This window comes from Moschus berezovskii, chromosome 12 (assembly GCF_049115385.1).
Source record: "Moschus berezovskii isolate FMDL1 chromosome 12, NW_MosBer_1.0, whole genome shotgun sequence".
NCBI classification, from domain to species: domain Eukaryota; kingdom Metazoa; phylum Chordata; class Mammalia; order Artiodactyla; family Moschidae; genus Moschus; species Moschus berezovskii.
The window spans coordinates 52,843,409-52,868,797 of record NC_142471.1 but is presented as its reverse complement, the minus strand read 5'-3'; the positions used below and the strand labels follow the sequence as shown (position 1 = coordinate 52,868,797).

The following is a 25,389-nucleotide window of genomic DNA, read 5'->3' as shown; positions in this document are numbered from 1 at the left end:
GATAGAGTTAGTGAGTATGTAATACAAACTTGTAATTCAGAAAGTCATCACAAATCCCAGAGGGAAAGTGGCTAGGAACAGGATCAAGAAATTCAGAGTGATAGTAGGTGGATTCTAGAAACCATGTTATTTTCCTGAACATAACTTTGAGATACTCCTTTGTTTTCCTACTTCACTGTTTTCCTAATAGGATAGCTGTAGCTTCTAAAAATGTTTCTATCAAACCAGATAAGTATACAATGGGCTTATTTTTCTGTTTTATTTTCTTGATCGGAAAAATATATGATTTGACCTCCTGGTCATCTGGAGAAAGGAAATTAGTGAACACATACCATTTATTTAGGGCTTCCCAGGTGGCGCTAACACTGGTCATAGCAAACACCCTCTTTCAACAACCCAAGAGAAGACTCTACACAAGGAAATCACCAGATGGTCAACACCGAGATCAGACTGATTATTCTTTGCAGCCAAAGATGGAGAGCTCTATACAGTTAGCAAAAACAAGACCGGGAGCTGACTGTGGCTCAACTCATGAACTCCTTCTTGCCAAATTCAGACTTAAATTGAAGAAAGTAGAGAAAACCACTAGACCATTCAGATATGACCTAAGTCAAATCCCTTATGATTATACAGTGGAAGTGAAAAATAGATTTAAGGGGCTAGATCTGATAGATAGAGTGCCTGATGAACTATGGAAGGAGTTCGTGACATTGTACAGGAGACAGGGATCAAGACCATCCCCATGGAAAAGAAATGCAAAAAAGCAAAATGGCTGTCTGAGGAGGCCTTACAAATAGCTGTGAAAAGAAGAGAAGCAAAAAGCAAAGGAGAAAAGGAAAGATGTAAGCATCTGAATGCAGAGTTCCAAAGAATAGCAAGGAGAGATAAGAAAGCCTTCCTCAGTGATCAGTGCAAAGAAATAGAGGAAAACAACAGAATAAGAAAGACTAGAGATCACTTCAAGAAAACTAGAGATACCAAGGGAACATTTCGTGCAAATTTGGGCTCGATAAAGGACAGAAATGATATGGAGCTAACAGAACCAGAAGATATTAAGAAGAGGTGGCAAGAATACAGAGAAGAATTGTACAAAAAAGATCTTCATGACCAAGATAATCACGATGGTGTGATCACTGACCTAGAGCCAGACATCTTGGAATGTGAAGTCAAGTGGGCCTTAGAAAGCATCACTACGAACAAAGCTAGTGGAGGTAATGGAATTCCAGTTGAGCTATTTCAAATCTAAAATATGATGCTGTGAAAGTGCTGCACTCAATATCCCAGCAAATTTGGAAAACTCAGCAGTGACCACAGGACTGGAAAAGGTCAGTCTTCATTCCAATCCCAAAGAAAGGCAATGCAAAAGAATGCTCAAAACTGCCGCACAATTGCACTCATCTCACACGCTAGTAAAGTCATGCTGAAAATTCTCCAAGCCAGGCTTCAGCAATACATGAACCTGAACTTCCAGATGTTCAAGCTGGTTTTAGAAAAGGCAGAGGAACCAGAGATCAAATTGCTAACATCCGCTGGATCGTGGAAAAAGCAAGAGAGTTCCAGAAAAACATCTATGTCTGCTTTGACTATGCCAAAGCCTTTGACTGTGTGGATCACAGTAAACTGTGGAAAATTCTGAAAGAGATGGGAATACCAGACCACCTGACCTGCCTCTTGAGAAACCTGTATGCAAGTCAGGAAGCAACAGTTAGAACTGGACATGGAACAACAGACTGGTTCCAAATAGGAAAAGGAGTACGTCAAGGCTGTATATTGTCACCATGCTTATTTAACTTATATGCAGAGTACATCATGAGAAATGCTGGGCTGGAAGAAGCACAAGCTGTAATCAAGATTGCCAGGAGAAATATCAATAACCTCAGATATGCAGATGTTACCACCCTTATGGCAGAAATTGAAGAGGAACTAAAAAGCCGCTTGATGAAAGTGAAAGAGGAGAGTGAATAAGTTGGCTTGAAGCTCAACAGTCAGAAATCTAAGATCATGGCATCTGGTCCCACCACTTCGTGTGAAATAGATGGAGAAACAGAGAAACAGTGTCAGACTTTATTTTTTTGGGCTCCAAAATCACTGCAGATGCTGATTGAAGCCAGGAAATTAAAAGATATTTACTACTTGGAAGGAAAGTTATGACCAACCTAGATAGCATATTAAAAAGCAGAGACATTACCTTGCCAACAAAGGTCCATCTAGTCAAGGCTATGGTTTTTCCCGTGGTCACGTATGGATGTGAGAGTTGGACTGTGAAGAAAGCTGAGCACTCAAGAATTGATGCTTTTGAACTGTAGTTCTGGAGAAGACTCTTGAGAGTCCCTTGGACTGCAAGGAGAGCCAACCTGTCCATCCTAAAGGAGATGAGTCCTAGGTGTTCATTGGAAGGACTGATGCTAAAGCTGAAACTCCAATCCTTTGTGCACCCCATGCGAAGAGTTGACTCACTAGAAAAGACTCTGATGCTGGGAGGGATTGGGGGCAGGAGGAGAAGGGGACGACAGAGAATGGGATGGCTGGATGGCATCATCAACTCGATGGACATGAGTGAACTCCGGGAGTTGGTGATGGACAGGGAGGCCTGGTGTGCTGTGATTCATGGGGTCGCAAAGAGTCGGACACGACTGAGCAACTGAACTGAACTGAGGTGGCGCTAATGGTCAAGAACCCACCTGCCAATGAAGGAGACAAGAGACACAGGTTTGATCCCTGTGTGGGGAAGAACCTCTGGAGAAGACCATGGCAACCCACTAAAATATTCTTGCCTGGAGAATCCCCATGGACAGAGGAGCCTGGTGGGCTACAGTGCATAGGGTCACAAAGAGTCAGACACAACTGAAGCGACCTAGCACACAACAACAAATTATTTAGGGCTTTGCTGGTGGCTCAGACAGTAAAGTATCTGCCTGCAATGCAGGAGACCCAGGTTTGATTCCTAGATTGGGGATATCCCCTGGGAAGGAAATGTTTACCCAATCCAGTATTTTTACCTGGAGAATTCCATGAACTAGCAGCCTGGCAGGCTATTGTCCTTGGGGTCTCAAAGAGTCAGACATGATTGAGCAACTGACATTTTCACCATTTATTTAGATACAAAATAAATCCCTATTTTATCCCTAAAAGACTTAATGTCTTCTTAAAACAACAACAGTACAGTAATAATAATAATACAACTCCTCTACGTAGGTTACATACAACAGTGCCAAAGAGCTTCACTTGGCTTTGGATGGTGCTTCCTGTCAGCTCTGCTTCTGTCTGATACCCTACTACTGCCCACTTTTAATGCCTTTGCCATTCCCCTTTGGAGCAAAAAAGCAGGGTCGAGATGTGCCATCTGTTAATCATGACAGAAGCACTAAACAGCTTTTAGAGTAACAATTTTGAGTTGAATTTGCCTACCCAGCAGAGCTCTGTTTATGTAAGCTGTTGAGAATGTGCCCATTTTACATAAGATTTTGTTTTTAGAAATGTGGAAAGTGGAAGGAAGAAAGATCAATATTAGGGAAAATATACTTAGAAATTGAGGCCAAAGGGAACAGAATATGTGGGAATAGGGAACAGATAGGAAAGGAGCATGGAATCAGAACAACCGTCTGTTCTGGGAGGTCTGGAATGTCTTTTAAAACTGTGTCATAGTTTGGAGCTGTGCTTCCCAGCAAAAGTGCAGAGGTCATAAAATATCAACAGATTCAGCATTGCTCAAAAGCAGCATGATTTATCCACACTGCTGGCTGGTCTCACCCTGCAACAACTAGCCCACCATATGTACAGTGTTGCTGCCTCATGTGATCAGTTATGTGCTGAACTGCATGTTCTGGAGGTCGGGAGGCTTGCCATCTTCTTATGAAAATTGAATTAGCCAACAAAGGCAAATGTCCAAAGAGAAGTATGTTCCATTGGACTGAAAAGTACATAAGCAAGCTTGGCCAAGTAATGTGCACTAATATTAGCAAATGCTAGAGTTGTCCCAGAGGTCTTCATTTAGATCCTCTCATTAAATCTTATCACCCTACAATATAGATATTATAGATATCTACAGATAAGCAAATGCAGGTCCAGCAAGGTTAAGTATTACAGCTTATCTGAAGATATATAACTAATGGAGTCTGGAACTGAGCATATTGGACTCTGATACCCACACTCTTTATGTCATACAATATCAAATATTGCAGATGGAAGCGGGGAGAAAGTGGTAGGGAAAATGTTTGGTAATTTGATACATCTTTTTGAGGCAGTTTATTTACAGTGCATCCACAGTGCCTGATACATGCACGAAATTGTCAGATATTATGCTAATAACATTGTTTTAACAGTTCTGCTTCCTTTGCAGTGTAATAACAACCTCTGTTGGCACCCTTACCCAGGATTATAGGATTTGTAGATAACAAAAGATGGTGTGTGTGTGTTTGTGTGTAGTCATGTTTTTCTATTCTTATTAAAATCTCTTAGCAAAGATGGTAGGTATTCATGTCTTAACCCCTATTCCTTTGACACTAAGAGATGTTTTAAATATAATTCAGGGAGCTGGTTGCTGACAGATGATCTCTTTTGTGTATGTCAATGGGAATGTTTTCATCCTATCTAATTTTAGACTTTCTCTAGATATAAATAGTTTGTTCTTGAGGATAAAGGTGAAATGCCTTCATGCTAAAAAGTTTCCTGGAGTCACTTACACAGTGTTATTTGAGAATTCACTACTTTTATCTCATGCTAAGTCATTTGGACCTCTCTCTAGGTGCTTCTGTGATCTGCCTTCTGCTTCCCTTCCACCCTGCTCTCTCATTACTTCCCGGCTCTTTCTTTAGTGCTCCAAAAACACAGATGTGTTTATAGGTTCTCTACTGTTTTCAACTGTTGCTCACATGTTCCTCTCTGACTAAAATGCCTGTCCATTTTCACACCTTCTTCACTTCCCACCACCTCTGGCCCAATTCAACCATAAGTTCTTCCAGGAAGGCTGTGATAAAATGTTTTCAAACTTAATGGCATCAGCAGCTCTCCTCTGTGTCTGGCCATACCATTTTATTATATCTTGCTTTTTTGCGTTTGACTCTTCCCCTGCCTTCTGCCTAGACACATGTTTTGTGGTTGAAAAGAGTAACCTCAACCCTAATTCTAACCATTCCAGGGACAGGAATGGTCTGTGTGTTCTTCCAACATATTTGGTGTTGGTGGTCCATATAGCTATATAATTATCCACATTCTCTAATGCTATAGGCGTGTGATGGAGAATTCTGTTTGGCTTTTGGGGGTGGATATTGATGGTGAGCTCTATTCAGGTAGACCATTCACCTGCTCACTTGTTAACAATGACATCATAAATCTAAAGCAGTTACTTCTTGAAGCTCTTTCTGTCTTCTTGTTCAACTCCCAAGTGGTCTTTCCATATTTTGTTTATTCTCACGTGCTACTTGACATGGCTAGAAGGATTTTCTTAAGGCTTAGGATCATGACACCTACATACCCTTAAACAATTAATTAAAATACAGGCACTTCACCTCTTAGTGTTCTCTGTTACAATCTGGCCCCAGCCTGCCGTTCTGGCTGACTTTTCCAAATGCCCTCCATCCACCTTGGTTCCTGTGAAGCTGAAGTTTTCAACACACTCCATCATTCATATTGTCCCCTCTGTTTAGAACACTATCTTCTATAATTGCAAAACCAAGTTCTATCAATATTTTAATGCCTGGTTAATATCTCCTCTTTTTACAAAGCCATTCCTGGGGTTTCTACCTACATGAAGTTTCTTTCTCTTCCTTCCAGGTTGCTTCGTATGTTCTTAACTTGTGAGATTTACATTTTTTCCCTTGTATTATTATTATGTTTGTGCTTCTCATAAAAACTCCTGGAACTTCAATTTCCCCCATCTGATAACTGGAGATAAGATAAATGGATCTTATGCATAATCGTAATTCTTTTAATTTTTAGTAGCAAAGTAACATATTCCTCCTTGTCTGACTCAGAAGAGACCATATTGGAGGGATGAGCTATTTTATGGACTCAATGGTCCTTGAACCTACCCCAAACTTTAATGATCAGCCAAGAAACCCATTTAAAACACGCAGGATTCTCTCTCTGATCTCAGCTATTCTGTACATATTTTCAGTCTTTCTCTTAGCAACCCTGTTTTCTCCTCCTAAACTGGAGCTCCTACTTGTTCACAGTTACAAGTATCCTTGATTTTCAGTTTCCCCAAAAGAGAATCTGATTAAACCATTCAATCAGGGTCAGTCAAAAATAGCCTGTTGACTGTGGTCACTGATCACCAAGCAGCTATGAGCATAAGAGTCTAAAGACAAAGGAAAGTGTTAACAAACATTCACATGGATGGGCTTAGAGTAAAGGATATTAGATGATGCTCTGAGAAGAAACACAAAAATGTATCTATTATAGATTGTTGTGAGGATCATTTGTGATAATTTGTATTAGAAGAAGTATAGCATGTAGTACATGTGGTCAGACTATCTGAATTTGAATCCCTGTTCTGCATTCGTCAACTTTACAGCCTTGGGAAAATTGCTTAATCTCTCTTCACCTTAGTTTGTTCATCTGTTAAAATGGGAAATATAATAGTAACAAATTATACCATAGTTGTGAAGATGAAGTTCTAAAGTGTAATTCACTATCACAGAAACTGGTGTGTGGTATATGGTGATCTCTCAATAAATATTACCAATTGTTAAATAAAATTATTTGCATAGTTGCTAATCTATCATTTGCATGAATTAAATGTTTGTTTCCAACCTCTCCTACTTGCCTTTATTAAACTATACATTTCTTGAGAATAAGGACTGTGCATTATATATTGCTGTATCTGTCATCGCACATAATGTTTTTCTTACACATGTTGGTCACAGTAAATGGATGGAGAGATGGATGGATTGGTCAATGAATGGATGGAAATAAGAAAAGGGATAGAGTGGGGGAGAGAAAGAAGGACAGAAGGGGGAAAGAATAACACTAAGCCTTTAAATGCATTTCAAAGTAGAAAAGCAGATTTGGCAGCTTTATTCATAAAGGAATCAACCCATAAACTTGAGGGCAGAATAGGTAAAATAATACAGCATATGTCTCATGGGATGATAACTAACTGTTCTGCTCCATTGATCAAAATACTAGCTATGACTGTCTGTTAGTGAGATAAGATCTATTTCTCAATTTTGTCATTGACTGAATATAGGAACTGAAGGATGCCAGCCTTGTGTTGTAGCTGCACCTAATTAAAACCACTCGATACCTTATGATTATTAATAATCTTAATCCCTTAAAATTCCATTAAGACATTATTCAATTAGCAGATTATTTGCTATGAGATCTTTAAAAATTGATCAAGTAGTAATGACGGTTTATTAAACTACAGATGCTATTTATCAAGCATTTTCTTTTGAGCCATTTAGATGAAGTGAAGATTGTTGATTTGCTAAGTAATTGGTTGCAGTGTAGATTCCATTTGTGTTACTGCCCAGATTACATTAATTAAACACCTGAGTTTGATTAGATTGTCTGCCCTAGGGATCTAAATGCATAAAGTCACCAGAATGAAAGGGAGTGGCGGGGCAGTTTTTCATATAGCAGTGGACTTGGGGGTAGGTGAAAGTGACTTCACGCCTATCCTGTTAGCCCACTAGGATGGTCGAGGGAAACACAGCCTGCAGAATAACAGCCGTGGACCATAGCTTCAGAATTTGCAAGGATAGATATTTCCAAGATCAGAATATAACATGATCAGTGGAAAGGATATGTACACTGGGAAAAGATTAATCTGATTTAAGATCCATATCTGTCACTTTTTAACTGTATGAACTCTAGGAGAGTTCTTGAATCTCTCTAAGCTTCAGTTACTTCATTTATTTAGAAATTGGCAAACTTTTTCTGTAAAGAACCAGATAGTAAATATTCTAGGCTTTGCATATCACATATGGTCTCTTAACATATTCTTTGCTTGTTTTTGCTTTTTTTTTTTAAACAGTCCTGTTTAACAGTGTAAAATTTTTTCATGCCTATGTTCATTCCTTGAGAATTATATAAAAACAGGCTGGCTGCTGGCTCATTTGGGGCCAGGGAGTTTTCTGACCCTATCAGTTCAGTTCAGTTCAGTTGCTTAGTCATGTCTGACTCTTTGCGACCCCATGGACCCCATGGACCCCATGCTGACTCTTTGCAGCATGCCAGGCCTCCCTATCCATCACCAACTCCCAGATCAATGGTATTATTGAGATTTCACTTTTAAGCAGCAAAAACCTGGCTTAGAAAAGTGTTCAATAATTAATGCATCTCCCAAGTATCAATGGATCTAAAACTTTTGGTCTGTTTCCTTTGTGCCATAGCTGTTGTATAGATGACCTGACTCTGTTACCATATGTATTTTGCTACCTGCCTCCCTAGTGCTCTTAACACAGTATATGCTCGATTAAAGATTTCTTTTTAATGGTAAAGGCAATGCTCAGTGCACCAAGTGCCTCCGCATTCATGGGGCATTTGTCCTGAACAGTGTATAGCAGGTGAAATATAGAGTGGATGCACAGTCAATTCTACAGGGCCCAGAAACAAAAGCCAACTAAAGAACTGTTTTCTAAACATCTGGTATCCATCAATAACTGTCATGCAAACTGAAGTATCATGGTCATGTTGAATAGAGGGAATAAGGAGAGCAACAGGGTAATATGAATCAAGGAAGACTTCTTGGTGATTCTAACATTGTCGCTATTAACTTTGTCTAAATAGCAAACAGCTGTGATAAAGAAATCTGTTGAATTTTTAAAGACATGTATATAGTCAATAGTATCCTGTAAGGTTTCCCAGGTGGCACAGTGGTAAAAAATCCACCTGACAATGCAGGAGATGCAAGAGACTTGGGTTCAATCACTGGGTGGGGATGATCCCCGGGAGTAGGAAATGGCAGCCTATTCCAATATTCTTGCCCAGAAATTTCCATGAATAGAGGAGCCTGGCAGTCAGTTCAGGGGTTGTAAAGAGTTAGATATGACTGAGCACACAAACAGACACATAGTCAATATACAGCCATTTATAATTTCTCCTGTTTCAATCCTGCTAGCCTCAATTCTCTATGTTTTGCTCTTAAGGTTTCAAGCATTATCAAGTATTTGCTGTTCCCTCCATGCAAGATTTCCTTATGCTTTTCCACAAGCTATTCCTTGTGACAGGACCACCTCACTCTCTCTTTTGACAAATTTCTACATGCACAACAGTTCTTATCTGAAGAATCACCTCTTCAAGTAGCTTGCCATGATCCTCCTCACCATCAATCCATGCTCCTCCCCAACTCCATCTTCCAGTCAGATTTGGAGCATTCCCATGTGATTGTGTCACTCTCTTCACACCTCTGATACTCCAATCATACTGCATTATATATTTCTTTTTTCTTTTTACCCACTAGATTGTAAACTCTTGGAAGCCAAAGATTTAGTTATTTGCACCTCTATATACCCAGCACCTAGGATAGCACCTGGCTCAGAGTCTATATTTAGAAACTTATTCAGGATTGCCATGTAAAATACAAGATACTATTTAATTCAAATTTTAGACAAACTATGATTTTTTTTTTACTACAAGTATATTATTGCATAGGACACTCATGGTAAAAAAATTTATTTATCTGAAATTCAAAGTAAATTGGATGCCCTGTATTTTTATTTCTTAAATCAGGAAACCCTACTTTATGAATAAATGAATGGATGAATGAATATCATTCTTTTCTCTATTAAACAAGAAACCATTTTTATTAATTTATGCAGTTTTCAGATTAGAGTGAGCCATAGTAGAAATTTTCATGAATATGATCTGAAACCCTTGACTGCACTTTGAAATACTTTTTTAATGTTATCAGAGGGACTTCATCATTATTAAGAGATAGCTTAATCCTTAAGTGCTTTACAGATTAATAGAAGAAACATGGAAGTTATGATGGTTTCTTAGTAGGTAAACAAGAGTGAATAGACTCTATTGAGATTAGACATGCTATAATAATAAAATAATGACAATAACAAATTATGAAAAATATTCAGGGAGAGAAAATGTGTCCCCCAATCGCTAGTGGGTATATTAAAAATACAATCCCAAAGCAATATTAAATATAAATATTATTATATACATAAATGGATACCTATATGGAATGTTTTCTATGTACAAATAGAATCAGTAACATTTTAAGAGCTCCAAAATGTCAACCTAACTGTGGTTAAAGGTGTTAAAAAGCAGATGTCCCTGCTCAAAAAATACCTTCCTTATTTGTCATCTAGTCCCTATAATTGCTACCAGTGAAAATGGAGCAAAAGGCAGTGCTGAAGTGACACTGGAGGATCCTGTGTCAAGCGTTTTACTTGCTCCATCTACAAAGCTGCTATCTTTTCAGTGTGATCAGACTGGGCCAGTGTAAGGTAACTCCAGCTCTGCTGGCTGGGGATGACTTTGGGGTGAGGGTTAAGGGGTGGTACAGCAATGGACAATAGCTAACCATGCACTCAGTTCAGGCCAGGCCTTCCAAACGAGTAAAGGACCTCCGCAGTCTCTCTGCCCAGAAATTACTTGTAAGAGTCAATTTCTATTACTTCATATATTTACTTTTAAAAATATTTATTTTATGGCAAGTAATTCAAGTACATAGTATAAAATTCAAAAGCTACAAAAGTAATTTCCATCTTTCCTCTACCCTTTAATCATACATTCTCTTCCCTGGATATAAAATAATGCAACTTAAAGTAGTTCATGCATTTTAATGGATGCTTATTTGTGTGTGTGTTTATTTTACAAAAATGAAAGTATGTACACATGGTTCTCCACTATAGTCTTTTCACTAAAGATATCCTGGAGATCACATTCATATAGGTTTTCTTCAGTTCTTTTCATTTTTAAAATATTCCCTTGCATCAATGTAGAAAATTTTATGTAATCAGTTCCACATTGGTAGGTATTTAGGTTATTCCCAACATTACACACAGTGCTGTTGTAACATCCTGTTATTATCATTATTATCCAAAACTATGAATACATATGTGAGATAAATAAGAAAAATATTTGAAAAATAGTGCTGAACTGTTACACAAAGCTGAATTGTCTACATGCATTTGCACGTCTCTTACTCTAAGATGTAGCATATTTTCATATGTTTAAGAATTCTTTCTTGTCTATTAACTACCCTTGTCATTTCCTCATCTTTTAATTGAAGATCGGTTTTTTATATTCTCAATAACATATGTGTGTGTGTGTGTGTGTGTGTGTGTGTACATATATAACATATATATATATGTTAAATCACCTGCTGGGCAGGTATGGCAAGGCTAATAGATATTTTTTTTTGGTAAAAATTGGTATATATAGTTAATAAATTTCATACCCAGTTTGCTTTATCTAACCAATGCCAACTGTAGGAGTTTTGACTGTATGTAGTGGTTTGACCTTAGCACTTTTTATTCAAATTGGCTTTATTATACATATAGCCATAACTTTCCTTTCTTTATCCATTGTTTCTTCTGTTTATTTTTTATTCAAAGTTAATATTTGCTGTAGATGAAATTATAGTACATTAGATTAATTGAATTCTAAAATCACTAAAGAATTTTGTTTAGAGACCTAGTTATTTATTAAAATAATGCAAATATTTGATAAATGAGTATCAAAAGAATGTGATCTTTAACAGTTTAACCCTATTTTAAAATTTTAGGTATTTCTCTTCCCTGAAAGAGCCCAAGTAAAATTTCAATATAAATTTTAACAATCAATATACAATTTCATAATTATTACATAATCCTTGACTTCTTACTATGAGACTATTATTTCAAGTGAACACGTCTGATTTCTATGTGAAAATACATTTTAGTCTTGGATAAAAAATGTTAATATGAAAATTAATACCATAATATGCCACTTACATATTTGGAGGGTAGATCACAATTGCAGGCTGATAATACCCTTTTTTTTTTTCATCTAAAGAAATATCCTTGGGTTTGGGATGAATTGTCTCAGGAGCATTGAAAACCATGATAATTTGATCTTTTAAAAAGTGTCCATGTTGGTAAAACAAATTATAGAAGATAACAGAGCAGTGATTTCAATCTCCATTTCATATCTGAAAAATGAAACAGAGTCATTTTCTCAAGGTCACTCACTAAAGTTGGCAATAGAACCAGAAATAGGAGACACTCTTCTGGCATGTTGTCTAGAATTCTTTATAGGAAAGGACACACTCCTGCCTGACTTGAAGGCACTTTAAAAAGGCAACAATCCTTTGAAATATGTGACCAAGGAAATCAACATTCATTTCAAACATGCATCAGTTGAAGTTTACTGGTACATCATTTCTAAGTCATCATTTGAATATGTTCTTTCCTGTACTTTAAAAATATGAAAAATTGAAGAATCATTTTTTAGCTCTATCGAATACACTGGAAATGAAAAGGGATATACCATGAATTATTTTATTCTTGAAAGTATTTATGACCCATGAAACACCATGGAATGATTTGATTCTCCTAATGTCTTCACCCAAAATTCAAACTGTGTTTGCCCAGTTATGTTACAAAATTACATGCATCACTATCTGAAAAGATAAGACACTGATTAGATTTATCTTAATCCATATTATATTTTGAAGTATGGTTCAAATAAGAAGACACATAGTGTTAAGAAGAGAGTGTTTGATTTGAGTAAATGAACAGAACATCTATTATGTTATACTCCAGGTTTAAGTTTTTTCTATTTTATTAGAATAAAATTCTTTATTTTTCCTCTTAGATGATGATACCTGTAAATCATCCAAAAATAGACCAAATAGACCCCTGAGAAAATAATGGCAATATAATATCTAAATCTGTACTTCTAAACAACTGATAAAATAATAACAAGGAAAAATGAGAACAATAAGCTCTTCTTTCTCTCCATAAAATACACTCAAGGAGACATTCTTTAAATTTGTCAGACTTTACCGAAGAGTTTAATATTTGAAACCAGAGCACAAAGTAAATATCATTTTTACTCTAGCAATAACAACAACAAAACACTAAGACTCAGAATTTCTTCTATGGTTATTTCTTATCCTAGTTGGAATGGACAGAGAATTATCTTTAATGATTAGATGGAAGAACAAGAACCATCAATCATGTCAACATTCAGAGGATTTACGTATGGAATATGGAAACAATACAGATTACTATTGAAGTCAGTTCAGTTTATGTCACATAGGGAGCACAGCAGAAAAGAAACAGCAATATATATTCTTCTGTTATTGTTTTATATCCCCTTTCACTTTCACTAATTCCATGTATTAGGTTGGAACATGAAATTGCCAATAATTGGCCATCTTAACCTGGAAAAACAGCAATTTCTTTGGTTGAACCTAATAAATGTCTATGTTCATTGTTATTGAATCATGCCACAGAATGCAGAGTTCATAAGTCACATCAAAAATTCATTATGCCATTATCCCAGCAGAAGTAATATGAAGAAGGAATGTGAAAATTGAATTCTTTCAAATTCATAACTTCATTTATTGTGACCTTCCATGGGTATAGATCCAAAAGGATTTGCATTCTCTCAGAAAGTGAGATAATACAGTGAATAGAAATATCCACCTGTGTTACCAGAAAGAATGAAGTGGAGTTACTTTACTTATAGATGTTCTGCCTAGAGAAACATCCTCTTTGAGCTCATGTCATAAGTCTCTGTTATCAATGAAAAACCAGAGACTGCATTGGGAACATTCTAACTAGTGTATAGAGTATAAACTCAAGTCTTTGTCATGAGTTGGTCAATATTCCTGATAATACACTGATTTTTATGTATTTGTTTGTTTCATTACTCCTATATTGTACAAGGTTCTAAGGGATAGAGATCATATTTTCTGTTTAGATATATTCTTTAACGTGCAGATTTCCATACATTAACATTTACTTTAGTAAGTGGAAAGGATGTCAGCATTTTAAAAATATTCATCTAAAATTGTTTCCTTGACATTTTATTTCATACTAATTGTTTCCTCTAAGCTTGTGATTTCCAACTAATTTTTAAGATTTTATTAATATGTTAAAGGAAAAAAGTTTCACTTAGTCTCTTTTGAAAAGTAGATCCTTGAACTAGTCTACAGGATATGGATGGGGGTTCCTGCTTTCCTTTCTGGTTTCTCGTGGTCCCTGCCTTCTTTTCCTCAATCCCTGAATTCCAAACTTATTTGTTTTATAGTAGCTGTTTCCTCGGAGAAGGCAATGGCAAGCCACTCCAGTACTCTTGCCTAGAAAATCCCATGGACGGAGGATCCTGGTAGCCTGCAGTCCATGGGGTCGCTACGAGTCAGACATGACTGAGTGACTTCACTTTCACTTTTCACTTTCACACATTGAAGGAAATGGCAACCCACTCCAGTGTTCTTGCCTGGAGAATCCCAGGGATAGCGGAGCCTGGTGGGCTGCCGTCTACGGGGTCACACAGAGTCGGACACGACTGAAGTGACTTAGCAGCAGCAGCAGCTGTTTCCTACTCCAGGGCTATTGCATATAAGTTTTTTTTCCCATAGAAAATACATCTCCTGAGTCATTTTGCTAAGTAAACTCATTTGGGAGTGGGTCTTAATTTTTAATGTCCTCATAAAGGTTGTCATCTTAATTGCTAGATGATGTCCTACCTATTATTATTAATATCTCTGTTTGCATGCTATTTGATCAGCATATTCAATTATACATTTGCTTACTAATTTAACTTCCGTCCTTATTGGGCCATAGCATTCATACATTTAGAATATAATAGCCTTCAGTAAATATTTGTTAAAGTAAATAGTGACTTATTATATTCATGAAAAAATATGAATACTTAAGAATAATAAAGTTTTTTAAAAGATATTCACAACGGTGTTAAACTTTATCTCCTGCCGGGTGACATTATAGTATTTTTCTATTTCCTCTCTTTTTTGTTGGTTTAACTATATGTATATATATTTCTATAATTAATTTGTAGATATATTTCTTTTGTGGATTTTTCCATCTTGAAAATGCTAATGAAAGATCATGGAACTCTGCATTGATAAAAGTTTGAACTAGAATAGAGGGTTGTTGGAGGAGCCATCTTTGTATAAGAATGAAGGTGAGAGCTGGCATATTTTAAATATTTTACAGTTATTTGCTGTAGGTGCTGCAGAGGATAGTCTGTATAGTGCCTGGAAAGATCATAGGTCAATTGGTGGAGGACCTCAGACTCTAAATGAAGTGTAGAAACTTCATTCTTTTGAAAATTCTCATGCAAAGAGTTGACATGACTGGACTTATATTTGGAAATGTACAGCAAAATGAGATGTGGCTTAGAGAAGGGAGAGTGTGGTGGCAAGGAGATCAGTTATAAGGCCAGATCAACATTCCAGGGTAGAGATGGTGATAGCCCAAAGTAAAGCAGTGGCTCTGAGAATGCAAAGGAAGAATGGATATAAGAGAAAAGGCAAAGATAGAACCAGCATAATCAATCAGAGCCAATGATGGAGAAAAGAGAGTAAAAAAAAAAAGAATCTAATCTTTTGAGGCTCAGTAAATATAAGAATGGTGATGTCATTTGCCAAGATAGGAAACGCAAGGAAAACAGTGGTTTTACGGTTAAAAGAAAATGAGTTAGGTTTGAATTCAAGGTTGCAATGGAACTTTTAGACAAGGGTGTCCAGTAGAAGAAAAGTAAACATAGAAATTAAGACTTAGAAGTCATTAATACAAAACTAACAGCTGATGCCATAGAGATTTCCCTAATAAGAAAAGTTAGAGCAATGAAAAGGCCAAAAATAGAATTTTGGAGAGACACCAGTTTTCTAGTGAACCAAGAGGATTCAGGAAAACAGACTGAAAAGGTAGTGTCTGAAAACAATTGGGAGACAGGTTTATTATAGAAATTTAGAAAAGATTTCATGAGAGAAACTATATGCAAAAGAGTATCGTGTCTTCTAGATGTCAGAGGATCTTAACGTGACAGTGATGACAGTTAACATTCATTGGTTATTAACTCTATGCCAAGCTTGGTAAGAAGACATGTTGGGAGTGTTTGACTTACAGATCATGTTGGGATAATAGTAGGAAGTAGAGTCAGTGAATGACCTGATTCAGCTTTTTTTTTTTTTTTCCCTCACAATACTTATCTGCTCAGGAACCAAACTTTCGAATAGCAGAGCTGAACTTCCCACAAATTCTACAATTCTAGTTCATAATTAATTCAAAGTCTAATTTCAAGTGACTCTTTGATGCTTTTCATAGCCCATCTGTTTTGAATATCCTCCGTGTTATAGTAAGATTGCCCTTGATTTTGAGATGACAAGGATTTATTTTGTCCTAAATGTAACTATGGACACTGCCTGATGCACTTGACTGAGAATGAAGGGCTCTGACCCACAGTTGCCTTAAGTTCATGAGCTATTGGAGAAGTGTCAATTTCCGTCAAGGCTGGCACTGAGGGAATGCTAGGACTCTGATGACAGCAGTCACATTGCTCTAGAGCTGAAAAGGGAGAGCCCCTGCTGGCACAGTTACTTTGCGTGAACTACATTCTGCTTTGGCCTCACACACTCTGTGTTTGTTCTCAGAGATATATCAATGCACTATAGAGTTTCCTAGCGGCCATGAGACACAAGAGAATTGCTTCTGAAAGAGAAGAGTCAATGTAAACCCGTGCTATGGATTATTCAGATACTGACAGTGACTCTACACTGGGATACAGCGATGATGAAGATTCCAGTGATGAAGTTCAAAGACTATCCGAGTCAGTGCACAGAAAACTGTATTTGCAACTATTGGGGGATAATTTTTCATGCTCTATGATTTCATTGAAAGGAATTTCTAACTCCTCCAAAAATGCTTAAGAAAAGAACACTACTAAACCTCACAGCTTTGTTCATTAATCCATGGCAAATTTGCGTAATATCTATTAATCTGCCGAACAGTAGCTACTTCTGCAGTTGTTCATAGTTATTGTCATGCTGAAATAAACTAATATACAAGTACAGAAATAAATGAATATGAGATTTTTATTTTTAAAGACAACATGCATGCTAGACCTGGACTGTTAGGTAGATACACGTGCCTTTACTTCCTATATAAAAAAGTATGCTGTGTTCAGAGGCAATGTGTGTTTGTGCAAGTTTTAAATATGTTAGATATTATCTTATAATTCTTTTTATAAAATTATCTTGTGCCAATGTATTTTCAAAGAATCATGTATTAGTCTATTAGAAATTATCAAATACCCTGAGATGCCAAAAAGTAAAACTGAAAGAATGCTCAGTTTTGTTTTTTTTTAAATCACACCATCTCCCTCTCTCTTCTTTTCTCCCCTTCTGTCCTTTTCTGCATGTCTAAACTAATATTACATGAAGCCTCTGAGACACTGGTAGATGTTCTGTGTGAAACCAGTATCATAACAGCTATGTATGGATAGATACAAGTTTCATAACAACATGGAGCTATTAGGAGCTTTCTGTTATATGAGTATTTAATATTTCATGTCTCAGTCCAAAGGATATTTGCTTTTACTTTAGTCCTTGGCCCGATAAAGGAAATAAACACACACAGTAAATCATAGTATTGGCTTATATTCTTATCAGAAGTTTCTACAATATCTCATAAAATAGGGGATGAATATATGTCAATACTATGTCAGATGGCATTGTTCTGTCACAGGAGCAGACTGTTTGGGTATACAGGGATGGCATTTCCAGACACTTGCATAGACAAGCATGGTGGCATTAAACATCTATCTTAATAGTAGAAATGCAATAACAGTGTAATGGCAATAGGAATTTGGCACTGAATGAACTTGGTGTTGAATGACTATCTATTGTTATATAACATTGTTATAAAGCAGGGTTAGGACATAACTATAGATAGGAGTTCTAATAACATGAGACTCAAACTGGCTTATTGGTTTAGCTTTGCAGTTGAGCACCCATTAACAACGTATTAATGCTGCTTTATTAATAATTAAATATAATTTTATAATGATGGACAGAAAGTCATGAGTGCTTACTGCTTAGATGTCATTCTAAGCATTAGAATGAATTTAGGGTAGTTGTTAATTTAAAATCTTATAGCAGAGGGTATAGGTAGTGAACTGGTGAGAAAAGAACATGAACTTTGGGACCAGACAGATCTTTGTTCAAATTTCAGAACAGCAACTCATTAGCTATGTCTGTATTTTGGTGTATTACATATATTCCCATGTGTAAATTTCAGATGAAATACCCTCTGTTATGTGTATTAACTGAGATTTGTGCAAATTATTTAATATGTTTCCTGATATTTCTTGTTTAGTCACTAAGTTGTATCTGACTCTTTTGCAACCCCCTGGACTGGAGCCCACCAGGTTCCTCTGTCCAGGAGATTTTCCAGGCAAGAATACTAAAGTGGGTTGCCGTTTCCTTCCTCAGGGGATCTTCCTGACCCAGGTATCAAACCCACATCACCTGCATTTCAGGCAGATTCTTTACCACTGAGCCAGATACTCAATAAATAGCAAATGTTATAACAAACTCTTTAATACGCTGTGTTGTTTATTCGCCATGTTGCACATCTCTTTCTAAATTTTGATACATCACATTACTAGGTGCTGAACCTGACTATAGGCTATAACTTTACACATTTTCCTTTTTGAAAATAAAATATTTTCAGTTTCGATCAACTATGTCACTCTTGATGTTTGATTTTTCTTCATTTGCATTTTAAAATATATATCTATTTCCTTTCTGTTGCAAGGAAATAGCATCCATTTTTGAAAGTATATCCAATGTAGACCAGATAACATGATAAAAATTTTAAATGTTGGACACTTGTGGTGAAAGCATATTTTAAAGTTTATATACATAGAAGACTTTGTTCAAAATAAAGTGTTATTTTGTATATGTCATAGTTTTAAAGACTGTGGACAATTTTAATTTGTTAAGGCAGAAGCATATTTCAGCTAAAATTCGTTTTTTATAAAGTTGTGGTGGATTAAAAAAAAAAAACACACACTGGCAGCTATTTGTAGTAACATAGTCTGCCATGAGCTATCTCCTAAGCAGTTAATCAAGCAGTTTATGAGGTACCTCATGTCCATTATTGACGATTTGTCTGTTTTGCCCACTTTACCAAAAATTCCTACTCAAAAGTGATAATGGACTCTAAATTATGTTATCTATTTCTATGGGATAGGAAAAACTCACTTTGTTCTTGGGTAGTAATCTTTCATAAAACACCAGACAGCATCTCCACAAGGACAGACATGATAGTATTGGTGAATGAGAAAAATTAGAGGTAATGAATGGCAGAACCATTGCTTTCTATATGTTGGGCATTGTGATAAACATATTTATTGCATTTAGGATCATTAAATTGGCACTGTTATCCTTCTCATTTTTATAGACAAGGAAATTGAGGGTTTCACCTGTCTTGTAAAACCAAGACAGTGTTACTCCAAAGCCTGAACTCTATTCTTCCCAAGGGTTCAAGATTCCTGGACCATATACTTACTAAGCACCTCTTATGTGCCAGCCAATCAGGATAAAATCGGGAGCAAAACTAGCCATCGACCCTTCCCTCATAACATTTAGTGAAAGGAGGGTAGAGACATGAACTAAGTGACCATGCAAATAGATGTGTAAATTGTAAACTGTGACAAGTACTTGTATGGAGAGGTACCTTGGGCCATGAGAACAGACAAACAAGGAATTCAGTCTAGTTAATTCAGCATGGCATCACTGAGCCAGGGGGACCTGTTGTGAGCTGGTCAAGGAACTGGAGAGGAAGTTCCTAGGCTTAGGGAAGGTGTGGTAAGAACAGATGACAAGGAAATGAGGTGTTCAGTCACTGGGAGGAGACCAGTTTGGCTAGAAGGAAGAGGTTGTTGGGGAGACACTGGGAGGATCACAATGAGAACTAAAGAGACTGTAATAGAAATTTTAGAATCATTGTTTGTTAGCCATCTTTATGTCTTTGGAGAAATGTCTGCTTAGTTCTTTGGCCCATTTTTTGATTGGGTCATTTATTTTTCTGGAATTGAGCTACAGGACCTGCTTGTATATTTTGGAGATTAATTCTTTGTCAATTGTTTCATTTGCTATTATTTTCTCCCATTCTGAAGGCTGTCTTTTCACCTTGCTTATAGTTTCCTTTACTGTGCAGAAGCTTTTGATTTTAATTAGGTCCCATTTGTTTATTTTTGCTTTTATTTCCAATATTCTGGGAGGTGGGTCTTGGAGGATCCTGCTGTGATTTATGTCAGAGAGTGTTTTGCCTACGTTCTCCTCTAAGAGTTTTATAGTTTCTGGTCTTACATTTAGCTCTCTAATCCATTTTGAGTTTATTTTGGTGTATGGTGTTAGGAAGTGTTCTAGAATAAGAAGAGAACTTTGTATGGTATGCAGATTACAAATATACAAATTTCAATAGGTTTTTTCTTTCGTAGCAATAACCAATAAAAAACAGAAATGGAAAAGCAATGCCATAAGAGAAACTGATGATATAAAAGCCTGAAGAATACTTTTTATAAAAATGCCAGAGCCCAAGTGGAAAAGATTAAGAAAGATTAAGACATAAAGCTTAATCTGAACAAGTAGACATGCCGTGCTCTTGTAGGGAAAATTAATATAATCAGAATGTCGTTCTTCTGAAATAAGTGTAAAAATGTGATACAACTTTACTAGAATCCCATTGTGGGTTTCTTTAGAAGTGGAAAGTGTATTAAATATGAATGCTTGAGAATATCATCAGGATATTTCTGGAAAAAAATTTTGGTAAGGAGAAACTGCTTTCCCAAATAGTAATAGTTACTACAAAGCAATTGCAGTCGTTAACAACATGATACAGCAACAGTGAAAGAGAAAAAGATCAATGAAAAAAATACAGTTCAGATGTATTTGTGAGAACTTTGTGTGTTTTGAAAAAATAAAATACACTGGGAATATCTTTATTTTCAAAACTTTAAAAGCCTGCTATTAGAAACATATACTGTTCCAACTGTGATTTTTAGAAGATGTTATTAAGACCATATTATTTCCTATGTACATATTTTGGTAATGTATTTCAAATGTATATGTATCATTAATTAGATTAGCTTAGACATTTTACCTTTCTAAGAAACAGAGTGTATTTTCAAGTATAATTTAATGTTTCCATGACAGTGGTACTATTAAGTTTTTAGTAGCTCAAAATGTGAATGTTAACTTACCACATACAACTTTGACCACTGGATAAGATGAGATAGCAGATTTTTAAATGTTTAAGAAGTTGATAGATACTGCTGCAGCAACCAATTAGATGCTTGTAAAGCGACAGTACATATATACATATTTCAATCAGAGTGATTAAGATTTGTTGAATATTCTTGAAGAACTACAAACTCTGGTAAAGGTGAATAACTGTTTAAGTTGCCAAAAGGTTAGCCATGTAAGTACGGGGTCTCTAAAGTACGAAATTGATTAAAATAGATTCATAATTCTCAAGGTAATAATGATAAATTCATACACAAATGGACTAGGTACTTAAGTTTCTAGAATTATATCTGCAGATCTTTTCTAAAGTTTACCTATTCATCTTCATTCATGTCTTTATCATCATCCAGTCAACTTATTAACTCTTCAGATAGAATAGGAATGATGACACAAAATTTTGTTTCATTTGTGTAAGTGAAACTTTAAGTTTGAAAATTATAACTACTGGATTGTAATTGTAAAATCTGTCTTATTAATAACAAGAGTTACGTGGTTTCTCAGGACAAAGAAATTTGAAACGTGAACAAATCTTAAACTTGGAAGAGGACAAATCAGAAGGGCATAATTTAATGTCTTGAATTAATCACAATGAACACTTTTCTCTAATTTTAAAGGATCCTTTACTTGAATTGCTCTCTATTTTTTTATACAGGGAAGATGTGAGAACAGCAAATGTAATTGCGGCAGAAGCTGTAACCTGCCTTGTGATCGACAGAGAGTAAGTACTTTGCTTTCTTATGCATATTACACACTCGTATCAGTGACACACATAAGTTCCTGGGATGAGACATCACTTCATGGAGTTATGAATACTTGTTTTATATCTTTTTATTGAAAATGAGTTTTATATTTGATTCTCATTCCCTGTTATTCTTGGAAGTGGTTCACTCTGCCATTCTAGCTTTGTGATTTTTAATAAGGTACTTAAACCACCATGAACTTCACCTCAATTAGCTCATTTGTGAACTGAGGATGGTGCAGCATCATATTGTGAATATTGATGAGAACACGTGAGAAAATCATCTGTCCAAGTGGTCTTTGCCCAGGAGACACTCAACCAGTGCTATTGGTGTAAATTTTTAGAAAATAGTGACTATTAGTACTTTCAATTATACTTTATAATTTATAAAATATTTATAGTATGTTTTATAATAATTATAAACTAGTATATATTTATACACTATAAATTTGTTGTTATTATTGTTACTAGGAAATAGACTATTTCTTGAGCATGTTTTAGTTTTCTCCTCTATTTTTCCATCCCCAGATTCCTCAAATAAAAGTATTTAGGAAGACATTTTTGGAAAAAGCATCAATTTTAGACATAGGCATATTTAGGGCCATTCCAAGTTTGTTCGGTGACACATCCACCTGTTCCTTCTTTGTATTCTTCCTTGCTAGTCTCATTACCTGAATGCTTTATTGGTTAGACTAAAATGTCAGATTATTTTATTGACTCTCCAAGAGCCTGAGTAAAATGCTCCACTACCTGGAAGGAGTCCTCCGAACATTTTCTCATTGCTGTGTTTGTGGATATATTATCACAAAAACCAAGCGCCTGACCCGGGAGAAGAACTGTAAAGCATCCATTTTAGTGGAGCCATTACAGCTGGAATAGGCTGTGTCAGTGTGGAATGAAAGTGAGTGGCAGATATGATCAGAATGATGGAGTTGAATGTTGAGCTCAGGGGACTCTGGATGAAGAGAAATCCCACTTGATTTGCAGATCTTACTTTTGCATGCCCCTCTGTGCTGGATCGCTAGAACCAGAGGGCATCATTGCAGGATGATAGCCACATGAGTGTGTGTGCTCAATCACTTCAGTTGTGTCCAACTCGTGACCCTATGAACTGTAGCCCACCAGGCTCCCCGGTCCATGGGATTCTCCAGGCAAGAAGACTGGAGTGGGTTGCCATGCCCTTCTCCAGATGATGTCTATGCTGCTGCTGCTAAGTTGCTTCAGTTGTGTCTGACTCTGTGTGACCCCATAGACGGTTGCCCACCAGTCTCCCCCATCCCTGGGATTTTCCAGGCAAGAACACTGGAGTGGGTTGCCATTTCCTTCTCCAAAGCATGAAAGTGAAAATGAAGTCGCTCAGTCGTGTCCGACTCTTAACGACACCATGGACTGCAGCGTACCAGGCTCCTCCATCCATGGGATTTTCCAGGCAAGAGTACTGGAGTGGGGTGCCATTGCCTTCTCCGAGACGATGTCTATACCCATGAATATTTCTGAAATAGATACTCTTCCTCTGGTTCCCAGAAACGACAACTACCTATTCATTCTTTCTTTCATTTGATTAATGTTTTATTGAGGCTTTATCACATACAAGGCATTGTTAGGTGCTATAAGAAGAATTAAATGAACAGCAAAGCTCCTGGTTTGGTGGTGGGGGCAGGTGGGGAACTTCTAGTAGAGGAACTGTGGCATTTACAAATAACCATCAGGCAAAGCAGAAAAAAAGAAGGGTCCAGAGCCCACATTTGTGGGAGTCGACAACTTCTGGGGAGAATCAGAGAAGTCTTCATGAATAAATGGTTTCATTAGGTAGATCTATAAGCATAGGGGCAGCAAGAAAAATAGTGAATAGCATCAGCAGTACTCAGAGCTGTAAGCCATTTCAGCTCACTAAAGTAAGGCTGTATTAAGGTAGTTGGAGGAGGAAGTGCGACAAATAAGTTCACAAACTGTTGGGGCTGGTTCAACAAGTTCACCAAATGGTGGATAAGGGTAGCTCTGACAATTCTATGCAGCAAAATAGTGTCACTAGGATACTGAGAAGGCTATATGAAATGAATTAGAGTGAGAGGATACAGACAATATCTGATTAGCAGTCTGTAAATCTAAGTGGTCATCATGAGATCATAAATAAGAGGCATGTGTAAGAATAAAGACATAAACCCAGAGGACTGCGCACTTGCCTGAATGTGAAGTGTAAGAAAGAAATTTAGAAGATCTAGAAGGAGGTAGAAAAAGAATTAGTTTTGGAGGCATAAGAGTTACTCAATAAAAATATGATGAATTTGACATGCACTCAGGAACAGGTGCCTCGCAGGAGGTAGAAAATGCGGTACAAGAACGCTTATTAGAGTTAACTTAAAATTAACTGAAAAATTGCTTACATAGAATTAACAACTGAAGCCATAAAACTGGATGGAATTGCATGAAAGAATAGAAAAGACTAAAAGACCAAGTTTAGAATTTGGGAAAATTCTTACACGTAAAAATGCGGCAAAGGAAGAAAACTAGTGATAAAACTGCAATGTTAGCAATCAGAACAGTGTAGGAAACCTCAGATACCAAGAGAAGATTTCAAGAGAAAAAGGATAATCAGCAGAAATAAACGCAAGTGAGAAACTGAGAGGCATACATAAAGAGAGAAAAGGACAACAAATTTAGCAACCTGGGAGAGAAATGTATCATAAAATGGTGAAAGTGGAATCCAGATTTCAAAGAGGGAGTGGATACTGAGGAAGTGAGAACATTGAGACTAAAGGATTTTTTTTTTTCTTTCAAGAAATTTAGGCTAAACAAAGAAAATAAAAAAGAGAGAAGGGAGGGCACATGAGGCCCTAATGAGGTTTTGGAGAGTTTCCTTGTGATGGTTCTACACAAACCTTGAGGAAGATGGGCTTCCCAGGCGGTCCAGTGGTTAAGATGTTGTGTTTCCTTGATTGGGAAACTAAGATCCCACATGCCATGGTGGCCAAGTTAAAAAAGAAAAAAGAGGCAGGGCAGGGGTGGGAGTGATGCTTGATAGAAATGTGTCCACAGAGGAGGAAATTGTGAGCAAACAGGGAAAAAGAAATTGGAAAACATGTTGTTGTTGTTTTAATTTTCTGAAGATAGTGAAAAAGAATAGGTAGAAAATTTGTAGAGATGTAAACAAGGAAAGTTATGGTAACTTGAATGGCCTTAATCTTCCCTCTAAAGCACAAGGGAATCTGATGAGGGAAGAATGACAGTGAGGCTGAGGTTTTGCCTGTTGATTGAGGATGGATGGGTATTTGTATCAGTTTATATACCCACTTTCCTTTCTAATAATTCTACCTAGAAGATGTGATGTTTAACAGAAAAGGAAACTGAAGTCCATAAAAGTTTAATAACTTGTTAAGGCTTTGTGGTTAATATTAAAGCCCAGATTAATCAAGTCATGGAAACA

At 36.6% G+C, this 25,389-nt stretch overlaps 1 protein-coding gene across 4 annotated transcripts in view; it reads left to right on the top strand.

Moving 5' to 3' along the window:
• Positions 1-25,389, top strand: part of PRKG1 (protein kinase cGMP-dependent 1) — a 1,472,222-nt gene that overhangs the window by 1,264,819 nt on the left and 182,014 nt on the right. For 3 of the 4 annotated variants that reach the window (XM_055425188.2, XM_055425187.2, XM_055425186.2), the window contains exon 8: positions 21,879-21,944. In XM_055425188.2, the coding sequence (XP_055281163.1) occupies positions 21,879-21,944 (66 nt within the window). Of the gene's footprint in view, positions 1-16,345; positions 16,744-21,878; positions 21,945-25,389 lie in introns of those variants that run through there. The other variant, XM_088842112.1, reaches the window with a different exon arrangement.